This window comes from Rattus rattus, chromosome 6 (assembly GCF_011064425.1).
Source record: "Rattus rattus isolate New Zealand chromosome 6, Rrattus_CSIRO_v1, whole genome shotgun sequence".
Taxonomy (NCBI): domain Eukaryota; kingdom Metazoa; phylum Chordata; class Mammalia; order Rodentia; family Muridae; genus Rattus; species Rattus rattus.
Genome location: NC_046159.1, coordinates 4,013,965 through 4,033,452, shown reverse-complemented (window position 1 = coordinate 4,033,452; position 19,488 = coordinate 4,013,965). Strand labels below are relative to the sequence as shown.

At 45.5% G+C, this 19,488-nt stretch overlaps 1 protein-coding gene across 1 annotated transcript in view; it reads left to right on the top strand.

Annotated features, from left to right (window-relative positions):
• The window catches only part of Itpr2 (inositol 1,4,5-trisphosphate receptor type 2), a 387,801-nt gene that overhangs the window by 141,359 nt on the left and 226,954 nt on the right, over nt 1–19,488 (top strand). The window contains exons 23-26 of the mRNA XM_032905407.1: nt 4,925–5,054; nt 9,112–9,169; nt 11,941–12,106; nt 13,703–13,876. Of these exons, the coding sequence (XP_032761298.1) occupies nt 4,925–5,054; nt 9,112–9,169; nt 11,941–12,106; nt 13,703–13,876 (528 nt within the window). The remainder of the gene's footprint in view (nt 1–4,924; nt 5,055–9,111; nt 9,170–11,940; nt 12,107–13,702; nt 13,877–19,488) is intronic.

Genomic DNA, 19,488 nt, shown 5'->3' with positions numbered 1-19,488 from the left:
TGTCCATGTCTGTCTCTGTGTGTCTGTATGTGTGTGTCTGTGTGTGTATGTCTCTGTGTATGTGTCTGCATGTGTGTGTGTGTGTGTGTGTCTGTATGTGTGTGTCTGTGTGTGTGTCTGTGTGTGTGTGTCTGTGTGTGTGTCTCTGTGTATGTGTCTCTGTGTGTATATGTCTGTGTGTGTCTCTGTATGTGTATGTCTCTGTGTATGTGTCTGTGTGTGTGTGTTTCTGTGTGTGTGTGTATGTGTGTGTATCTCTGTGTCTCTCTGTGTGTCCGTGTCTGTCTGTGTGTCTCTCTGTGTATGTATGTCTCTGTGTGTGTGTCTCTGTGTGTCTGTGTGTGTTTCTGTGTGTGAGTGTGTGTGTGTATGTGTATCTCTGGGTGTGTCTCTCTCTGTGTCTCTGTGTCTGTGTCTGTGTCTGTGTGTGTATGTGAGTGTGTGTCTATGTGTGTCTTTGTGTCTCTGTGTCTGTGTCTGTATGTGTGTCTCTCTCTGTGTGTATGTGTAACTTGTAGCAATCCCCTGCCTCAGCTTTCTGAGTGGTGAGATTCCAGTGTTAGGCATGATACCTGGTTTTGCTGTGTACCTATGTTGAAATGCTATTGGTGTGATGTGATTCTGAAATCTTGCTGGTCTCTCTCTATTCTGGAAGGCTGTTGCCCTCGTTTTATTATTATTTATAGGCGAGGAACAGCTGTCAGTCTCACGCGGATGCTGCTGTGCACACATACCCTGTTGTTTTGTCCCAGGAACTACACTAATGGTATCTAGAAACTGTGAAGTGTCTCGAGGTGATAACATGGCTTTCCCATGTGTTTATTTTCAGCTAGTATTGACCGAGATGGAACATTTTCTTCATTTAAGAAGAATTTTAAGGCAGGCATAGTTAATGATGACATCCTAATCACTTTTCTGTGTTTAATTTCTTGAAACATATCTGTGTGTTCCACATATCCAGATCTCTCTCTCTCTCTTTTTTTCCATCTTTATTAACTTGAGTATTTCTTATTTACATTTCGATTGTTATTCCCCTTCTCGGTTTCTGGGCCAACATTCCCCTAACTCCTCCCCCTCCCCTTCTTTATGAGTGTTCCCCTCCCCATCCTTCCCCCATTACCGCCCTCCCCCCAACAATCCCGTTCACTGGGGGTTCAGTCTTGCAGATCTCTTGTTGTTACAGGAAACTCAAAATTTTTATGTCAGACACGCTGGTATACTTCCATAATTCTAGCACCCAGGAAGCTGAGGCAGGAGGATTTCTGTGAGTTCAAGGCCAGCCTGAGCAACATAGCAAGACCCTGCCTCCATTGTTATTCATCAAACATATTAACTGCTGGTTTATTTACATTACATAATTACTTCTCTCTGTGTTTCTAAGGGGCTGGGGGCACTTTTTTGTTTTTTGCAATTAGCCACGTTTGATACTTAGCCTTATCAATTTCATGAGTTCAGTCATTTTGTGCAGCAGATCCCTCCTCACAGAGGCTGTGATTTCTAGGTTTTTCGTTTTGGGGTGAGTCTGGGAAGCAGGCTCACGGTACCCTTGTGATAGCATTTCTTCCAGAGTTGAGAATAGAGTCTGTATCTTTCAAGACTGTCTTAAGAATGTGAACAGAGTTTCCCAAACCTTTCGTCATCATCGAGCGAAGCCGGAGCTCCCAGAAGCGGGTCAGCCGTCCTGGAAGGCTCGGTGCATTTCTCATTCAAAGTAATTAGATTTATAATCATAACACATTTCCCAGTAAATCCAGGGTTCCCAAAGGCCATATACTGAGAGATGTTGGCTGGCTTCCCTACCCCATGTTCACGGCCTTGAAAATTCATGTCATGTTCTTACCCTGAAGCTGAGAAAGGGACCTATGGGGCCCCAGTTCAGTGCTGTGTCCTGTCTGTCTGTGTCTTCCCCACCCCCTCAGCGCCCCTGCCAGTGAATGACCACTGACGCATGTGGCCTTACCTTCAGTGGTGGTTTCAGCACCAGTGCTTCTCACAGTGACCATGAAAGGAGGTGCTGTGTGCTTCAGCCATACTCGGCTTGCTTCAGCCTCCACCCAGCAGAGTTTCCTGAGCCTCTGTTCTCTGACTTTCACATAGGATCCCCTGTTCCAGAGATGCTCAACCTGCTGCCTTCTCAGAAATCTCTTCAACAATCCCTGGTGCTACGCTCACCAGCTGCTTTCTGCCAGCTCTTCTGCCTCAGGGGCCGCCCCTCTTTACCCTGTTTAAATAAAACACATTTTCCAGTGAACACTGTCTTGTTCTTACCCTCTGACCTTATTCTCTCTATTTCTCTGCCTTTACACATTTTAAAATTCATTTTTATTTTGTTAAGAAAAAACAAAATTTGTTTTGTGGGCTGGCTCTTACTTAGGTTGGTCTCGAACTCATGAGAATTCTCCTGCCTCACCCTCCCAGTGCTGAGAATGTTGGGATTATAGATGTGAGCCACCATGTCTGGCTTTTTCTCTGTCCTGTAATCTGTCTCCTTATCTTACACTGTATCTTCATAACTAGAAACACTAGGGGAGCAAAGGCCATGAGATAAAATCCTGTGAGTTCTCATCTCCAACAGAAGAGAGAGCTTCATTAGTGTCTCATATTGAATTCTTTTTTCCCTTCCTTTGGACATTTGAGTTTTAAAAACTCCTGTGTATGGAACAACCACAGCTCAGCTTCTGTCTCCACCCTCCTGCTTCAGGACCAAACCACAGGCCGTTTATTAGTTAATGGTTCCCAATGTTGGCCTGCCCTACACCCTGTAAATCCCCATTCACTGGAGTCTCTCTATCCAGCGTGTGTTGTATCCACGGCAGGTTAATAGAAGAGTTGCTGATATTCACCAAGAGCCACATTTACAACCTGGCCTCCTGAAAAATATTGTGTCAGAAGGGATATTTAATTTCTGTATGCATGCGTGTATGTGTATGTGTGGGAGTTAGGTGCACATGAATGCGGACGCCTGCAGAGGCCAGAAGGGAGTATTGGGTCTCCTGGAGCTGGAGTTACAGGTGTTTGTGCAGCGTCTGACAGGATGCTGGGATTCAACTTGAGTCCTGTGGGACCTTTTGTTTACCTCACCATCTTCCTCTGCTTGGCAAACAAATGTGGATTAACTTAACCGAGAGTAGCTGACGTGAGCTTGCGTCCTTTTCGGTGCAGCATGAAGGGAGACCTTTAAAGTGTGGAGAAGAGGATGGTGGAGATGGAGGGAGAGAGAGAGCAGGAGGGGTTAGGAAAGGATGGGGAGGAGAGGAGGGAGGGAGAGGGAGGAGGAAAGTGGTGGAGGAGGGAGAGAGGGGAGGACAGGAAAGGGGTAGGAAAGGGTGAAGATGAGAGAGAGGAAGAGGGAGACAGAGAGACAGAGATCCAGATACTGGCTATGGAATCATAAGAAGTGTGCTGTCGGTGCTCGAAGCGTCTTGAGAGCTTACTCTCAGGGGTCAGGGATGGGAGAAGAGAATCAAGGTTCGGTGGATTATGGACAAACACGAGGAAGCAATGGGAAATTGTGTGTGAGACAGTGCTCATGGGACAGAGAGGCCTGAGCACCGAGAGGGGGTGGTGCCTGGGGGAAGGGAAAACCCTGGAAACAGAAGGCAGGTTTTCTAAAACCTCAGCTACCACGGTGTTCACAGTTCAGCAAGGAGACCCGCTGAGACCACAGGAACACAGGTAATAGCTACGCTCAAAGCCTCGGGCTCATCTCGTGGCAGGTGAGATAACTAAACTCAGAGCGCATCTCTCCTCACGGTCTTCCCCGACGCCCTGGCTCAGCCCTGTGGACCATCTCATAACGGTTATCCCTGGTTTTCCCAGCACAGTAACTTATTCCTTCTGGGCAGGGATTCCCAATGTTCGGGTTCCCCAAGGCTCCCAGCAGAGCTTGGGTCTTAAGGGTAACTTCATTAGTGTCCACACACCAGCCATGGAGCCAGTAACAGAAACTGAAGGAGACACGAACACCATGGAGAAACCCAGGAACCGGGAAGTCAGCCCGTCTGGAGGGTCTGGCTTCTGGGCTGATGTCAATGGAGCTAGATCAACTTTACTGCAGTTGAAGCCACAGCCTTTCTGCACAAAAGCAGCTCTAGCATGTTCTTCTCAGCAAAGAAAATTATAAGTATGTCTGGGATCACAAGAGCATTGCTTCTTAAACCCACAAGGCACCTCTACCGGAAATGCCTCTTAGACCCACAAGGCACCTCTACCGGAAATGCCTCTTAGACCCACAAGGCACCTCTACCGGAAATGCCTCTTAGACTCACAAGGCACCGTACCAGGAATGTTCAGAGAACAGTTGTGGGGCACCAGATTTCCTTGTTTCTAAAACAAATGGAGACCAGATATAGTGGCATATATATACGTGTGACCCTAGCACTTGGGAGGAGGGACATGATGTTCAAGGTTATTTTCTGATACACAGGGAGTTTGAGCTCATTTGGAGGGAGAGGGGGTCATTGAATGAATGAATGAATGAATGAATGAATGAGTGAATGAATGAACGTGGTCTCAGTGCTGACCAATGAAAACATCTCCTCTTCCTTCACTTAAAGAATAACATAGACAGGCAAACAACCAAGCGTTTATAGTTTGCAGGTAAGATCTCCCACTGGCTCATTTGGAAGACTGAGAAATATGGTTGCTGTGTGTCATGGCTTGCATTAAAAAACTTGCTGTGTGTGTATGTGGGCACATGTGCCACAGTGTCCAACTCTGTGGAGTCGGCTCTCTACTTCAACCTGGGTTCTAGGGATGGGGCCCAGGTCTCCTGGCGTATGTGGCAAGCGCTTTACCCATGGAGTCATTTCTCCAGCCCACAACTCACAGGTTTTAACGCCATGCTAATGCCTACACCATCCAGTATAAGGGGGTCTTTCAGTGCGTGTTAATGAAACTAAGCTTGCCATGTTGCTTCTTCTAGTTCATCCTGAGTGTCAGGCTGGACTACCGGATCTCTTACATGCTGTCCATATACAAGAAGGAATTTGGGGAGAATGATGGCAACGGTGACCCCTCTGCCAGCGGAACCCCGGAAACATTGCTACCGTCAGGTATCTCCGTGGCAGTATTTGTTGTTTGCACTCTGTGTTCTTTAAAATGTATTTTAAATAGTACTTTTCATTCCTTGGGAGTTTCGTGTATTTATACAACGTATTTTGGTCATATCCACCCATCACTACTGCCCCGCCCCCTCCCTCTGAATGCCCCCACCCCATTTCCCTCCCCCACTCATTTCCTGTTTTTCTTGTTATTGACAACCTCCTGAATCCAGCCGGGGTTGCCGATATGAACCCGGGCATGTGGATATTCACTAGGGTGTGTGGTCAACTTACCAATAGCCGTGTTGTTTAAGAACACGGCTCTCTTCCCAGCAGCCATCATTGCCAACATCCGTGCTAGGATTTTGGTGTTTTTGGCTGGCCCGGTCTGGCAGAGGTTACCTCAGTTGCTGTGAGTTGATTGTGCACCAGCCATATCTTGTCTAGACATCAGCGTGTCAAAGCGCTCGTGTCTGCTTACTGACGATATTCTTTCTGCCTCGTCTTCTACAAAGTCCCCTGCACCTTGGATGGTGGGAAGCTGCCAGAGGTAACCCACCCTCGGCAGAGCACTCAGGGTTATTTATGCTCTGTACTTTGGCCAGGGATCTGTAGTAACCGTTATCCATGGGGAAGGAAGCTTCTCTGACCAGAGCTGAGAGCAGCATTGATCTGTGAATGCAAGCACGAGTATTTAGAAAGCTGTTTGTCAGAACAGGCTTTTAAAGGGAAACAACAGTAGGTCCTGTGATAGGGCCCCTGATCTCCCCAGTCATGGGCTGTTGACCAGCCGTGAAATCTCTCCTGTGGTGTAGGCTTCATATCCAGTCAAAAAGTGTCTGGCTAATCCTATACCCATCCTGCCCCTGTTGTTCAGTGGGCACATCTAGCCAGCATGTGTCAGTATTGAGATACGCAGCATCCAGCCCTGAGTGAGATTTGAAGTGTTTTCTCCCTCACGAGTCTGCATGGCTTCCTTGCCTCTATGGAAGTTAGCCAGCAGGAGGAGAGCTTTCTGGTCTATTGAGGTGCTTTTCTCTGTGTCTTGAATCCCAAGTGAATGATGTCTTCAGCCATCGCGTCTTGCCGTTTAGCATTGGTGGACAACCAAGAGTAATGACAATAACCTTGCATTCAAACTGCCCCTGGGGCCGCTCTGATCAATAACTCACAGGGGGCTATTCTGTGCCTCGCACTAAGGTTTTAATTCAGTAACCCATGTTTTCTAGAAGTAGCACTGTGCACCCATGTAGTATACATATATGTGTGTATGGGAGGGTTGCATATATATATGTATATACATATACATATATACATATATATGTGTGTGTGTGTGTGTGTGAATAGTGTGTGTGTGTGTGTGTGTATTTGTATTTAATTAGCTTACAAAATAATGGGTTACCACAAGACTTCTTTGTGATCCTTGATTTTGCATTCTGCTTTTAAAGACCCCCCAAGCACCTTTCCTATCTACCTTAAAACAAAAGCATAACTGGTAACTGGTCACTTGGTCTCCACAGTCAGGAAGCAGGGAAGGGTGAGTCCTGGTGTTTGGCTCACTCTGAGGGGTGGCACCACCCATGTTCAGGGTGAGTGTTCTCACCTCAATTTAGCCTTCCTGGAAACATCCTCACCACACAGCCAGGGGTGTTTCCATGGAGACTAAATTCTGGCTGGTTGGCATCAAAGTCAGGGAGCCCTGAGGCCTCACCCGCTCTGGAGCCTGGATCTTTCTCACATTATGTTCTTTGGGTGAGAATCTGAGAAAACTGTGATCGGAGAGCAGCGTGAAGTGCATCTGAGAAGGGCAGTGTCTGTGGGCAAGCCGTGGTTAGCCAGAGAACAGAGAGGAAGGGCTCCCCGAAGGACGACCTGCGGTGGTGCCTGGGCTTTGGAATTCTCTCCCACACTTAGAAATTAGGATCTTTCTGAGACCTGGAACATTATCCCAAAGAGCATAAAAATGGCTGTAAAATTTAGAGGCCGTAGAAAGGGCTTTGTGAAGACTCAGAATTATTAACTCACCCCTTACCTGGATGGGCCAGGTCAGTCCTGGAAGGCTGTCACTACATCTTAGAATGGAGACGGCAGTTAACACAGCTCTTCCGAGGCTAGCATTGTGCACAAGAGGATATCTGTGTAAGGAGCCACCGTCTCCATCCAGAATCAGTCGGGCAAGAAGGATTCGTTGACTGTGGTAAGAGTGGGGACAGAGCAGTTGCCTCTTTACTGATCTTCGATCGGCAGGCAACCTGCCCTGCAGACCGGCAGCCACAGTTCCACCCAGGCGAGCAGCCACTGCTGGCACCCCTGCAACACTGTAGTTTCCCATAAGTTCAGACCCTAGAGGGCTGTTTCCAGGAATGGTCAGACAGAATCAGGAAGCCATGCTGGCGACTGTACTGACAGAAGCATAACAGTTATTGGCTCCCAGAAGCCAGGTTTCTGGAAACATGAACTCTTGAGTGTCAGGAAAGTATCCAGGCAAAGGTTGAGGCACGCCGGAAAATCTCTCTGATGGAGAAGTTTTTTTTTTTTATGTGTGTGAGAGAGAGTCTATCTGTGTGTGTGTGTGTGTGTGTGTGTGTGTGTGTGTGTGTGTGTGTGTGTGAGAGAGAGAGAGAGAGAGAGAGAGAGAGAGAGAGAGAGAGAGAGAGAGAGAGAAAGATCTTTCCTTCTTTGGGTGTTTCTCTTCATGCTCCAGAGATACTTGTCTCACACAGGCCATGACCCTGCTCTATGAGAAAAAGAGACAGAATTTCAACTGTGGCAGAAAGATCACCTTGCTGGGAAGCACAGTGACTCTGCTCTTCACATGGACTTTGATTCTTTAAGAAACAAATGCTTTTCCCTGGGGCTGGGGAGATGGCTCAGCTGCTAAGGACACTGCTCTTTTAGAACCTTTGGTTAGGTGCCCAGCTCCCACATGATGGCTCACAATCGATGTAATTCAAGTTCCTGGGCATCTGACACCCTCTTCTGGGCACCGCCCATAGTTGATGCACCAACATATATACAGGCAGAACATCCACACATGTGAACTAAAAATAAAGGGGAAGAAAATTGTTCTTCTTTACCATCACTAGTGTTAGCTGTATTTTTATGTAGGTATGCACACATATATTTGACATATCAGACACACACACTTACATACATACACATACACACATACATACACACACATACACACATGCACACATACATACACACACATACACACATGCACACATACTCACATATACACACGCATACATACATACACACATACACACATGCACACATACACACATACATAATACACACACATATACATACATACAATTACTTATAAATAAGAACACATTTTAAATATGATCTTTTAACACATTTGATGGCAGTAAAATGTTAACCTAGAGCTTAGCTTATATTAAATAGGGAGATAGCTCATTTGCAGCTCTGGATTCAATATACAGCATCAAAATACATATGTGCACATGTATAAACTTCAATTAAGATGCTCAGGTTTGCTCCAGGTTTTTTTTTTCTGTTGCTGTGATAAAATACTCCAGCAAAGAGCTATTTAGGAGAGAAAGGGGTTTATTTCAGTTTATATTTCTAGGTTATAGTCCATGTAGCAGGGCAGTCACAGAACATATCCTTGAGAGAGCTGGTCACACCACAGCCACAGTCAGGATAAGAGGGAAATAAGTACACACATATCTACTTGCTTGTGCTCGGCTTGGCTTCTGCACTCCTCAGCAGTTCAGGATCTCATACCTAGGGAATGGTGCCACCCACGGTGGGCTGGATCTTCCCAACCGTCAGTGAATATTAGTAATCAAGTCAGTCCCTGACACACGCCCACGGGCCAACCCAATTTAGACAGATCCTCATTGAAAATGTCTTCCTAGGTGATCCTAGGTTGTGCCAAGTTGACAAAGCTTTATGCTTGATTGAGTGGGGCCATATTGTAACTTTCTGATCTATTACCATTCAGCGTCATGAAAGGTATTAAGATAAAAATATGTTCAAGTGAGTGAGCATGAATGTGAATTAAGACAATGAAGATGTTCACTGTGCTTCTTCACAGCTCTTGTCCCTGACATTGATGAGATTGCGGCTCAGGCAGAAACGATGTTTGCCGGAAGGTACCGTAATGATATTTGTCTTCTATATGAATAGACCTCACTAGAATTGTATCCATAGTTTGTTATCATCTGTCTTTTTATACATAGTTAGATACCCAGTTGCTGATAACATAATTTCTCCCAGAAACGAAGCTTTAAATTTACTGTAAAGGAAAGAACATGACTCTCATTTAAGCCACCTTTAGAAACCGGGAGAAATTGGGTCCAGGTATTTAACTCCCTCAGAATTCTCAGCTTTGATTTCCTTAGATAACGAGAGTACAAATGCCCTGCAGCTCTGCTGTATAAATATGGCGGCGTCTTGTAACACATTGCTTCCCCGAGTCTTGCACAGTTGAGGCGAGAATGTAGCTTCTTTTGATGATGTCTTTAACGTTGTGCATGAGAAGCCAGGTGTTGCTTCCAGCAGGAAGCATCCATGATGGAAGAAGTCAGGTCCCTCAGGTACCTGGGATAGGAAGCTCTGCTACCCCGTGGAACTGTTGGGAAGTTTCTTTTCCAGAAATGAGACAGTAGCAACCACAGTGAGAAAGTGGATCTCGGAGTTACCGAGATTCATTTTTAGAACAGACCTCAGGTAACCTGAGGAGACAAAATGTTTACACTAAACTTTTCTAGAAAGGGGAACAAGAGTCAAGGTTTAACGAAACCCCAAGATCCACAGTTCCATGCCAGCCTGGGCTACATAGCGGGAATCTGTCTAGAGAAAGAAGGAGGGGGGGAGGGAAGGGAGAGGCAGGGAGGGGGGGGAGGGAAGGGAGGGAAGGCAGGCGGGGGTGGGTGGGGGGGAGCAGGAGGAGGGAAGGCAGGCAGGTAGACCAGAGCCCCTGAAGACTTATTGTTCAGTGAACATTTGGTGTAAGTTTATTTTCTATTGTGATACTGGCTTTTGTTATGATTTCCTATTGAAATATTTTATTGTTCTGGGGCAGAAGGATAAAGGCAGCCTACGATTTCATTTTCAAACACAGACATGAGCTGTGTAATGACACTGGCCAGTGATGCCCCAGGTGATAGGCAGATGGTGACAGAGTTGTGCTCTGTAGAGTGGCAAGAACTGAGACATTCCTAGAGGCGGTGACCTCACAGCCACCCTGCTGTCAGATCACAGTGTGTTACTCAGGGGTCTGGAGACGTGTGTGGGAACCACCACACAGCCAGCCAGCTGTGCTAGCGTGTGGCACATGCAGTCATATGCAGAATGATAGTGACTGTTACTGGCTTATGTGTTGAGTATACTTTATTTCAGGGTGTGTGTGTGTGTGTGTGTGTGTGTGTGTGTGTGTGTCTGTATCTTTGTCTCTCTGTGTGTATCCATGCATAAGAGTATTTATTTGTGTATGTGACTCTGTGTGAGTCTGTATGTGTGTGTCTCTGTATTGTATCTGTGTGTATGTGACTGTGTCTATATGTGTATCTGTGTATATGTATCTGTATCTGTGTGTATGTATCCGTGTCTGTGTGTATGTATCTGTGTCTGTATGCATGTATGGGTGTAAAAGAGTATGTATGCATGACTGTGTGTCTCCGTATGTGTATCTATATGTATTTATTTGTGTGTGTATGTGTGTGTGTAAGAGTATGTATGAGTATCTGTGTGTATGTGACTGTGTATGACTGTGTGTGTGTGTGTGAGAGAGAGAGACAGAGAGACAGAGACAGACAGACAGAGACAGATAGACAGAGACAGACAGACAGACAAGCAGCGGCTCACACACCTTGTCTCCCAACCACATTACTTCTCTTTTGTTTCATCTAACTTTATGCTGCTGTGTTCATTATGATCCAGGAATCAGTATATTATACTCTGTCTGTCTGTCTGTCTGTCTCTGTTTCATCTATGTATCTATCCTCTGTTTATATGCTTCTCTATACCTATCATTTAAGAGTCAGCTATGTCTGCCTATCGCCTATGTATATTTATGTAGCATGTCTATCAATCATCTGTCTGTGAGTACAAGAATCTATTGATCTATCATCTGTCATCTGTCTGTGTACCAGTCATTCATATATGCATCTGTCTGTGGCCCGTGTTCTATCTCTACACCTCTCTATGCATCTGTAATCTGCTTCTCTGCCATACATATCTTCGCCCACCTATGGAACCCACACATATCACCTAACCCATATGTTAGGCTATATAGGGTGCACAACTGCCATCTAGAACGGAGCCATCTAAGCGCGTGCTTCTAGAACAGCCCGTCAGTAGCAGTGGTGCCTTCAGATAGACCCCAGTGGAGTCCTGCTCCCCATCCCACTGTGCCAAGCACACGGAGCCCCGGGTGATGGCTCTGCGTTGTGACCCTTCCTCCCCAGCTGCCACGGCCACGTGGTGATCTCTTGGGCTCTGGGGGAAACCAGCCATTGGTTGATCTCAGAAGGGGGCTCTGAGGGATAAGGGGACGAGTGGAAGGCCAAGAAAGGTAGTGGGGAAATTTGGACAAACAATGAACTACATATGAAAATGTGATAGTGAACCCCATTCCTTCTTTTATGTGATGAATAACAGTTAATGAAGAGTGGTCTCAGACTACTCGAATGCCTGTACTTCCTGTGTGTTGCTGAGCAACTCTTGAGATTCTTGAGGAACAGCCTTTGTCACTGTCCCTCCGTCAGCTAACTATATGAGATTGAGAGTAACAATGTCTTCTTTTCAATTTCCCATTTTGGGAAAACAAGGGGTCTCAGCTTAAAAACTGTGATATAATTTAAGTGACTTTGATATGGATAGCATGTAATTTGTTATTTTAGAATTACTTTTGGTTTTATAGAAAAGAAAAAACTCCAGTTCAGCTTGATGATGAGGGAGGCAGAACCTTCTTAAGAGTCCTCATCCACCTGATCATGCACGACTATGCTCCACTGCTGTCCGGGGCCCTGCAGCTGCTGTTCAAACACTTCAGCCAGAGAGCAGAAGTGCTTCAGGCCTTCAAACAGGTGAGGCTGGGGCAGGCCCAGCACATGTGGGCTGGGGCTGGGACTGGGGCTGGGGCTGGGACTTGGGGCTCAGTACCTGCTTGCCCAGAATGCACAGACTCTGAGTTGAGTGAAGTTGAGTGGCCCTCAACTTCTGAGGGTGTTTGTGACTCCCAGCCTGATGCAAATTGCAGACGAGGCTATCTTCCTTGAACCTTTTTGTTGTTGTTGAGACAGGGTCTCACTCTGTAGCAAGAGCTGTCCCAGAATTCAGTATATTCAGATTGACCTTGAACCCTTGGCAATCCCCCTGTCTCTGCAGCCCCAGTGCTGGGATTGCGGGCGTGCACTATGATACCTCCTTTATGACTTTTTTTTTTTTTTGAAAGTTAGGTATGGCCTTGTATGAGTCCAACAGGACCTGCTTTAGATTGAGGCTCTCACAGGAGCTATTCAGTCAATATCTTTATAAAAGTGACAGACTCTAAAATTTAGGGTGTCCTGGAGAACGGGAACATATTAGAAAGTTTGTTGTCCACTGCTGTTATTTTGGCTACAGAATTTAATGATCCATTCGACAAGCCATAGCTTCAAAATAAATATGCTGTGATTAAAAAAATACAGAACTTCCAAAGAACAGAGCTATGATGGGGATCTAGGCTTTTCTCGTGCGTTGTTTGGATTGCATGTTAACCTCACAATGATTAGTTGTGAGAATGGGTATCTCAGGAATGGAATGTCTTGTGTTTAGTGGAGCACAGACTTTAAGGAGCTAAATGGGAGCCATTTAGATGCACATGCTTTGCACATATGGGCTATGCAGTGTGTATAACTATAAATTATATTGTTCTCTCAAGTTCCAAGACTTCCTGTTTATACTAGCAAATGTATATTGTAACCATTAATATTTTCTTCCATGATTTTTTTTAATGTTTTGACTTTTCAAACAGATACATGTATAGAAAGCCTCAGAAAAACTAACTTGAACCATGAATTTAGAGTTAGATTATCTTTTAAAGGAATCACTTATTTTTGTTACATACATGGGAGTTTCCATTCATATATGTATGTGAACATATGTGTGCATTACCCATGTACACATATACACATGTGTGTGCAGTACCTATGTACCCGTGTGCACATATGTGTGTAGTACCCATGCATGTATGTGCACATGTATGTGCAGTACCTATGTACATGTGTGCACATATGTGTGTAGTACCCAGAGTCCAGAAGAGGGTTCAGATCCCTTGGAGCTGGAGTTACAGGAGGTTGTAAGCTGCCATGTGGGTCCTCAGAAGTGAACTGAGGTCCCTGGAACTGAACTCAGGTCCTCTACAAGAGCTTTAACGCCTGAGCCATCTCTCCAGCCCCCTAGACTTTTATGTTGAATTACTCTTCAGCATTTTGACATGCAGGAGTTCCTTTTCACATGTGAACATATTGCTTGGAGTCCACAGATACTTGCAGCTAAGCTTTCAGCCAATACACATACATGTAAATATCTGTGAATGTTCTGTAAGCGTTGATCTTCATCTAACCGGGTGTTTAAAAAACGAGACCTTAGGTGTACAGGAACGAACTAGGGCTACAGAAGCTGCGTTCTCCTGTGTTTAGGTGCAGTTACTGGTATCGAACCAAGACGTCGATAACTACAAGCAAATCAAGGCAGACCTGGACCAACTTCGGCTGACGGTGGAGAAGTCTGAGCTGTGGGTGGAAAAGAGCGGCAGCTATGAGAATGGAGACATGGGCGAGGGCCAGGCCAAAGGAGGCGAAGAGGCAAACGAGGTTTGTTTCCGAGATCACTTTTAGGAAAAGCATTATCCATCTTTATTTAACGCCTAGGGAGTGCTTTGTCTACACATTAGGTCTGTGCGCTCCATGCATGCAGTGCCCAAGGAGGACAGAAGGGGGCACCATATCCCCGGGAACTGGGGATACAGAGAGTTGTCAGCTGACATATGGGTCAGGGATGAAACCTGGGTGCTAGGAAGTGCAGCCAGAGCTCTCAACTGTTAAGCCCCTATTTCTGGTCGCACAAAAACAGTTTTCCTGATAATACTTACACGAGAGCTAACTATCACCAATGCTATGATTGGCATTTCTGAAATGCCTGCCTAGTGTTCCACTTAGGGGCTTTAATCTGCAGGAACAACATCAAGGGCGTATGGACGCTTACCTGGGATAGACTTGGAGGTACTCAGGACATTTGGGGTTGTAGAGTGGGGGCACAGAAGGCGCTAATTAAACATTAATATATATTATAGCTATTAACTTAAATATTTATCAAAATATATCCTATAAAATACCAATATTAATTTCATCATATTAATGTCAATAAATGTGATATTAATTAGAAACACAGCGGAGTTGCAAGGGGACACTGAGGTGGCAGGGTTCTAGGGTAGGTCTCTGGATGATGAGTTTCTTGTAACTCTCCGCTTTACCTCTTAGGAAATTTTCCCATAATTTCTATGAGTGTTAGCAGAATGTAGACTTTCTGATCCATAAAACTTTTGATTTGTGATCAGTTAGTGCCATGGGGTGGGGCATAAATTCTTCTCTAACTCATTTCTGAAGAAAAAAATGTTGGCCTTTATTCAGTGCTTCTCATGTCCACACCAAGAAAAATCAGATGTTTTTACACGTAGACACTTCTTTAAATGTCAGAACAAACCTTTTAAACCCAATAAATTAAAGCTTCGAAATCCAAGGGCTCTCCCAGGCTTCGAACTCTGGGACTCGGGCAACAGTTGGATGATAAGATCCAGGCTCCTTAAGATTGCACTTTCTGACACAAAAATAAGTCGCTATGCTTTCGCAAGTCATAATACCCCTTCCAGATAACGACGCTGGGCTGCGGAGATGGCTCAGTGGTTGACGCCCTTGCCGCACAAATGCTGGGGCCAGGAGTTTGGAGGTTTGGAACCGGTTGGCAGGTGGCCTGTAGTTCCAGCATCACAAGCCAGAGATGGGGCGTGCCCAGAGCAAGCTGGCTAGCTGGACTAGCCATCCTGAGGAATGGTGGGTTGGACTGGCCGCGCCTCAGTCAGTGAGGTCAGAGGGCAATGGAGATGAGTTGAGACAACAACCCCGGGACCCTCAGGTGTTACTCTTTGACTTCTGGGCTCCCACTGTGGCCGTGAAGGGGTTCACCATGAATGCAGCTGTATCTTAACTTTGAAACCCCAGCTGAGTATTATATTAAACCTCATTATTATGCCTGTGGCTGTAATGTCGGCGTGCATACGTGTGGTAGATTTTGTTTTCTCTTTCTCAAGCCTGTGTGACCCTGCAGGAAACACTTCGTAATTTATTTAAACTCTTACCTGCTTGTCTCACCCACATCCTATTTGGAGTTTACCATACCAGCTGGAATTTTAACTCCAGCCGTGGTAATTTCTCATAACGGGAAACTGATTTTTTTTTTCACATTTGCTTGGTGGTTTTCACCAGGCTTTATTGATTTAAATGTTTGGGTTCATGCCTACCTGATATCCTGTGCATACACGGCTAGAGCGTGAGGTAGTTGGGAGTTGCTTTTCTAATTTTTAAATTTTTTTTATCTTTTTAAGATTTTTTTTTAATGTGTATGTGCCTTTTGCCTATATGTGTGAGTGTGTAGTGTGCCCAGTGTCTGTGGAGACAGAGGAGGCACTCTTGTGAGTACCTCTCGACTGAGTTCATATTCATCTGAGGAAATCTCAATGGTTATGAGATGCTGTAGCTGTTTGACTGAGGATTCCGAGTCGGTATGCGCTGATAATCTTCCACAGGTTGAAGAGGGTGCTTTCCTTCTCGGGGGAATTGCAGTTGCCCCAGCCTGTTGCCAGGGGGCGCTGTTGGTCTGAGCCTGCAGAGATCTGCACGCCTGCCTTGAGGCGGGCAAGGGTTTTAGCTCCCCAGAAGCTGAAGGTTGTTCAGAGTCTGGTTGGTCCCACGCTGCAAAGTTAACATTGCGTGTGCCTTCTGGATGGTCACTCTAGCCTTCGATAATGGCTGCTGGTGTGTGTCCTTCTGCCCCAACCCTCGCTGAGGAGATGGAGGGGGCGGGGCATGCCTTTTCTTAGGAAGGCTTGTCTAGTTTTCAGCTATTCCTGCGGAAGCTCCTGAGGCGACTTCCTTCAGGTCTTTAGTGTGGTTGTTGTTATTATGAAGGTACATTCTGTGTGGAATTCTTCTGAGGCCTGGATTTAGTCTAGAGAACGTTCTGTGGCACTTTGGGGGAGTCTGTTTAGCCACACTAAATACAGATTTTCGGATTGGGACTTTGGGGGCCTCTTTATGAATGGGAATTCTAGTTCTAGATGCTGAGAGTGGGCTTCTTTATTGTGCACAGGGACTTGAGACCCTTAGACCATAGCCAGAGCGAAGGCCAAGCTACGCATGTACTTTCGTCTGCCCAGTGGGCTGCATCGTCTTCCTTAACTCACTGCTGTGACGTCTCCCTTTCATGTTTGGAGATCTGTGGCTTCTGGCCAGAACTTTCATCTTTCTTTGCAACCAGACTTCTCTCTCTCTCTCTCTCTCTCTCTCTCTCTCTCTCTCTCTCTCTCTCTCTCTCTGTGTGTGTGTGTGTGTGTGTGTGTGTGTGTGTGTGCGTGCGTGCATGTGTGCACCTCCCTAGCCCCAATATTAGAACTCAGAATATAGGTTGCCAGCATGGACTAAGGTTCGAAGGGACACCAGTCAATGCCAGTGAATTTCTGCTCTGAAATTTTTATGAACTTTTGTGGTTTCTGAGTTCCTATTGAAAAGAGGCATCTTAAATATTTTATCAGTCACCTTTGGATGTTTTCTAGAAGGGGCTCCTCACATTCTGCCCAGCACTTGTCAAAGATAGTCAGCTACTCTGTGTTTCCAGCCCCTGCATCCATCCCCCTGGTGTCTGCACTGATGTTGGAGATGACCCGTGTGGACCACGGCTGAGCCTCCTGTCCTTGACTAGTGGTTGTTTCTCTGGAGTAGAGTCCTTTCCAACCGTCTGCCTCGTGTAGTGTGAGACCTGCAGGCTCACCACATGGTATTCATAGGACTTTCTCACTTCCACTGCTAAAGTTTGATATCTGGTTGTCAGTTGGATATTCCAGATGTGACTCTTACTCTGTAGAATAGAACACCTTTAAAACAACATACAAAGTCCAAGCACAGAGCACAGGCTTGTTTTGAAGGATCGAAGGATGGTTACAAATGTATCCAACACTAATAGCAACAGGAGTGTTTGTATTAGAAACGGCTGGGGGCTGCAGAGTTCCAAGGAAGGAGTGTTTCCTTTGGCAGAATCCAAAATGTTTCCGGAGGAGCAGGGCCACTGTGGGAGGGATCCAAGAGCCTTTTACACGTGATCAGGTGTGAATTTATGAATGCTCGAGGGCAGGGGTGGTGAGAGAAACAGGCAAACGGGTGGACAGAGAAACCGGGAGGGTCCGTTATAATGAGATAATTTCAGGAGACTGAAGAAAGACATGTGAAAGACAGCGGTGTTAGCTTGTGCACAGGTGAATGGACGTCACTGTGAGTGAACCAGCAGCCAAGGACAGTGGTAACATACAGGATGAAATCCATTCTGTGTCAGCGGAAAAGGCCAGCAGCAGCACTCACTCCGGCAGGCCGGCCACAGCACGCCGTGGGTACAATCATCCTTTGTGTCTCCCGGACTTTCACAGAGGCTGTAAACATTGTATTGTTCTGATCAATCCAGCATTCAGCTGCGAGGATATTAGAGGACACTTAGCATGAATCCGGGGCTTCATTTGTGTAATTTAAAAAAATGCCTGCAGTAGCATGAAATTTTAAAAACGTTTTCTTTGATTATTTTATTTTATAAGTGATATTGATTAAAAATATCCACACTTTTATGCCCACAGTCTAGTTTTCTCATTTGCGTGGTGACGGCACAGGCTGTTTAAGGGCTTGAGGGGAAAGATTTCATTTAATACAAAACCGTATACAGCACATACATGTTTTTCTTTGCAATTTAGGTCGAAGATACTAATTTTTAAAAGAGGTTCATCTTTTTTTTTTCCAATCTGATAAAAACTAGTGCAACAACTCTTCAGAGTCAAGTTTTGCACAGATAAAAGTGAACTTTCCTAGTTGGAAATGGCCCTCCATCCTCCACCAAATAAATGGAAGATTTCAACATAATTTAAACAAAAAAGAATTGGGAGGTGTCACCATAGGCAAAAAGTCTGAAGTATCTTAGCTTTCTGTCCTTGGGAATATCGAGGTTCAGAGTTGGACTCCAGATTAACTCAGGGCCTAATCTCTAATGATCACAGAGACAGGCACAGATTTCACACCTGTGTCCGTAAGCTGTGCTCCCTGTGTGCAAATGTGTCGTCTGGGGCCACGGAAAGTGTGATCGTTTTCGAAGGTCAGCGGGCTGGGGGGGGGGTAAGCAGGCAGTGTGGGCAGCATTAGCACAGGCTCTAATCATCACCTTCAAGTGCTCGTTTTCTAAATCTAGAAGGAGAGATTAAGGCAGGAAGGCGTGGCTGTGCAGGTTAAGTCAGGGTTGCCCTTTCTGCACACCCTTCTCTTTATTTAGCCTGAGAGGCAGGTCACCTGAGCACCTCCGAGCTCCAGAGAGAAGGCCCTGCCCTGTTCATTTTATTACCGCCGTTACCACCATGGGTTCGCATCTCTGGTTTTGTTACCTGTTTCTTCCTATGCAATTGTGTAGTTTTCAGTGGTTTTTTTTTTTATTTAAAACATCTTTGTGTGTGTGTGTGTACAACTATGTGTGTATGTGTACATGGATGTGTTTCTGTGTGTAAATGTGCATATGTGTACATGTGTATGTGTGTGCACATGCGTGTGCTCTCTGCCTTCCTAGTGTTGGTATTATATGTGTGTATATGTGTGTGTGTGTGTGTGTGTGTGTGTGTGTGTGTGTGTGTGTGTATGCTGTTGTTCTTGGCTTCCAGCTTTTCATAATAAAATAATTTACCCACTCAGTGACTTTAAGTCTGATGTATTTTTTTAAGATTTGTTTATTATTATATTTATATGAGTCCGCTGTAGCTGTCTTCAGACACACTAGAAGAGGGCATCGGATCCCATTATAGGTGGTTGTGAGCCACCGTGTGGTTGCTGGGATTTGAACTCAGGACCTCTGGAAGAGCAGTGAGTGAGCCATCTCTCCAGGCCCTAAGTCTGATATTTATTCATCTGTCCTGTTTTGGATTAAAGGCAGAATTTTCTTTTGTCAAGCTTTCTAGTTAGGTCTTTTTCATACTCACCCAATGTGGATCCATGATTGGATTTTGCTTACAGATCTCTTGTTGTGGTTCTTTCAGTGGACATGTGGAGCAGGAATGGGATGAACTGAACAATACCATGGAGGGCTCCATTGTCTAGACAAGGGGCTGGGACTGTGTGGGTACTTGCCCCTCTCT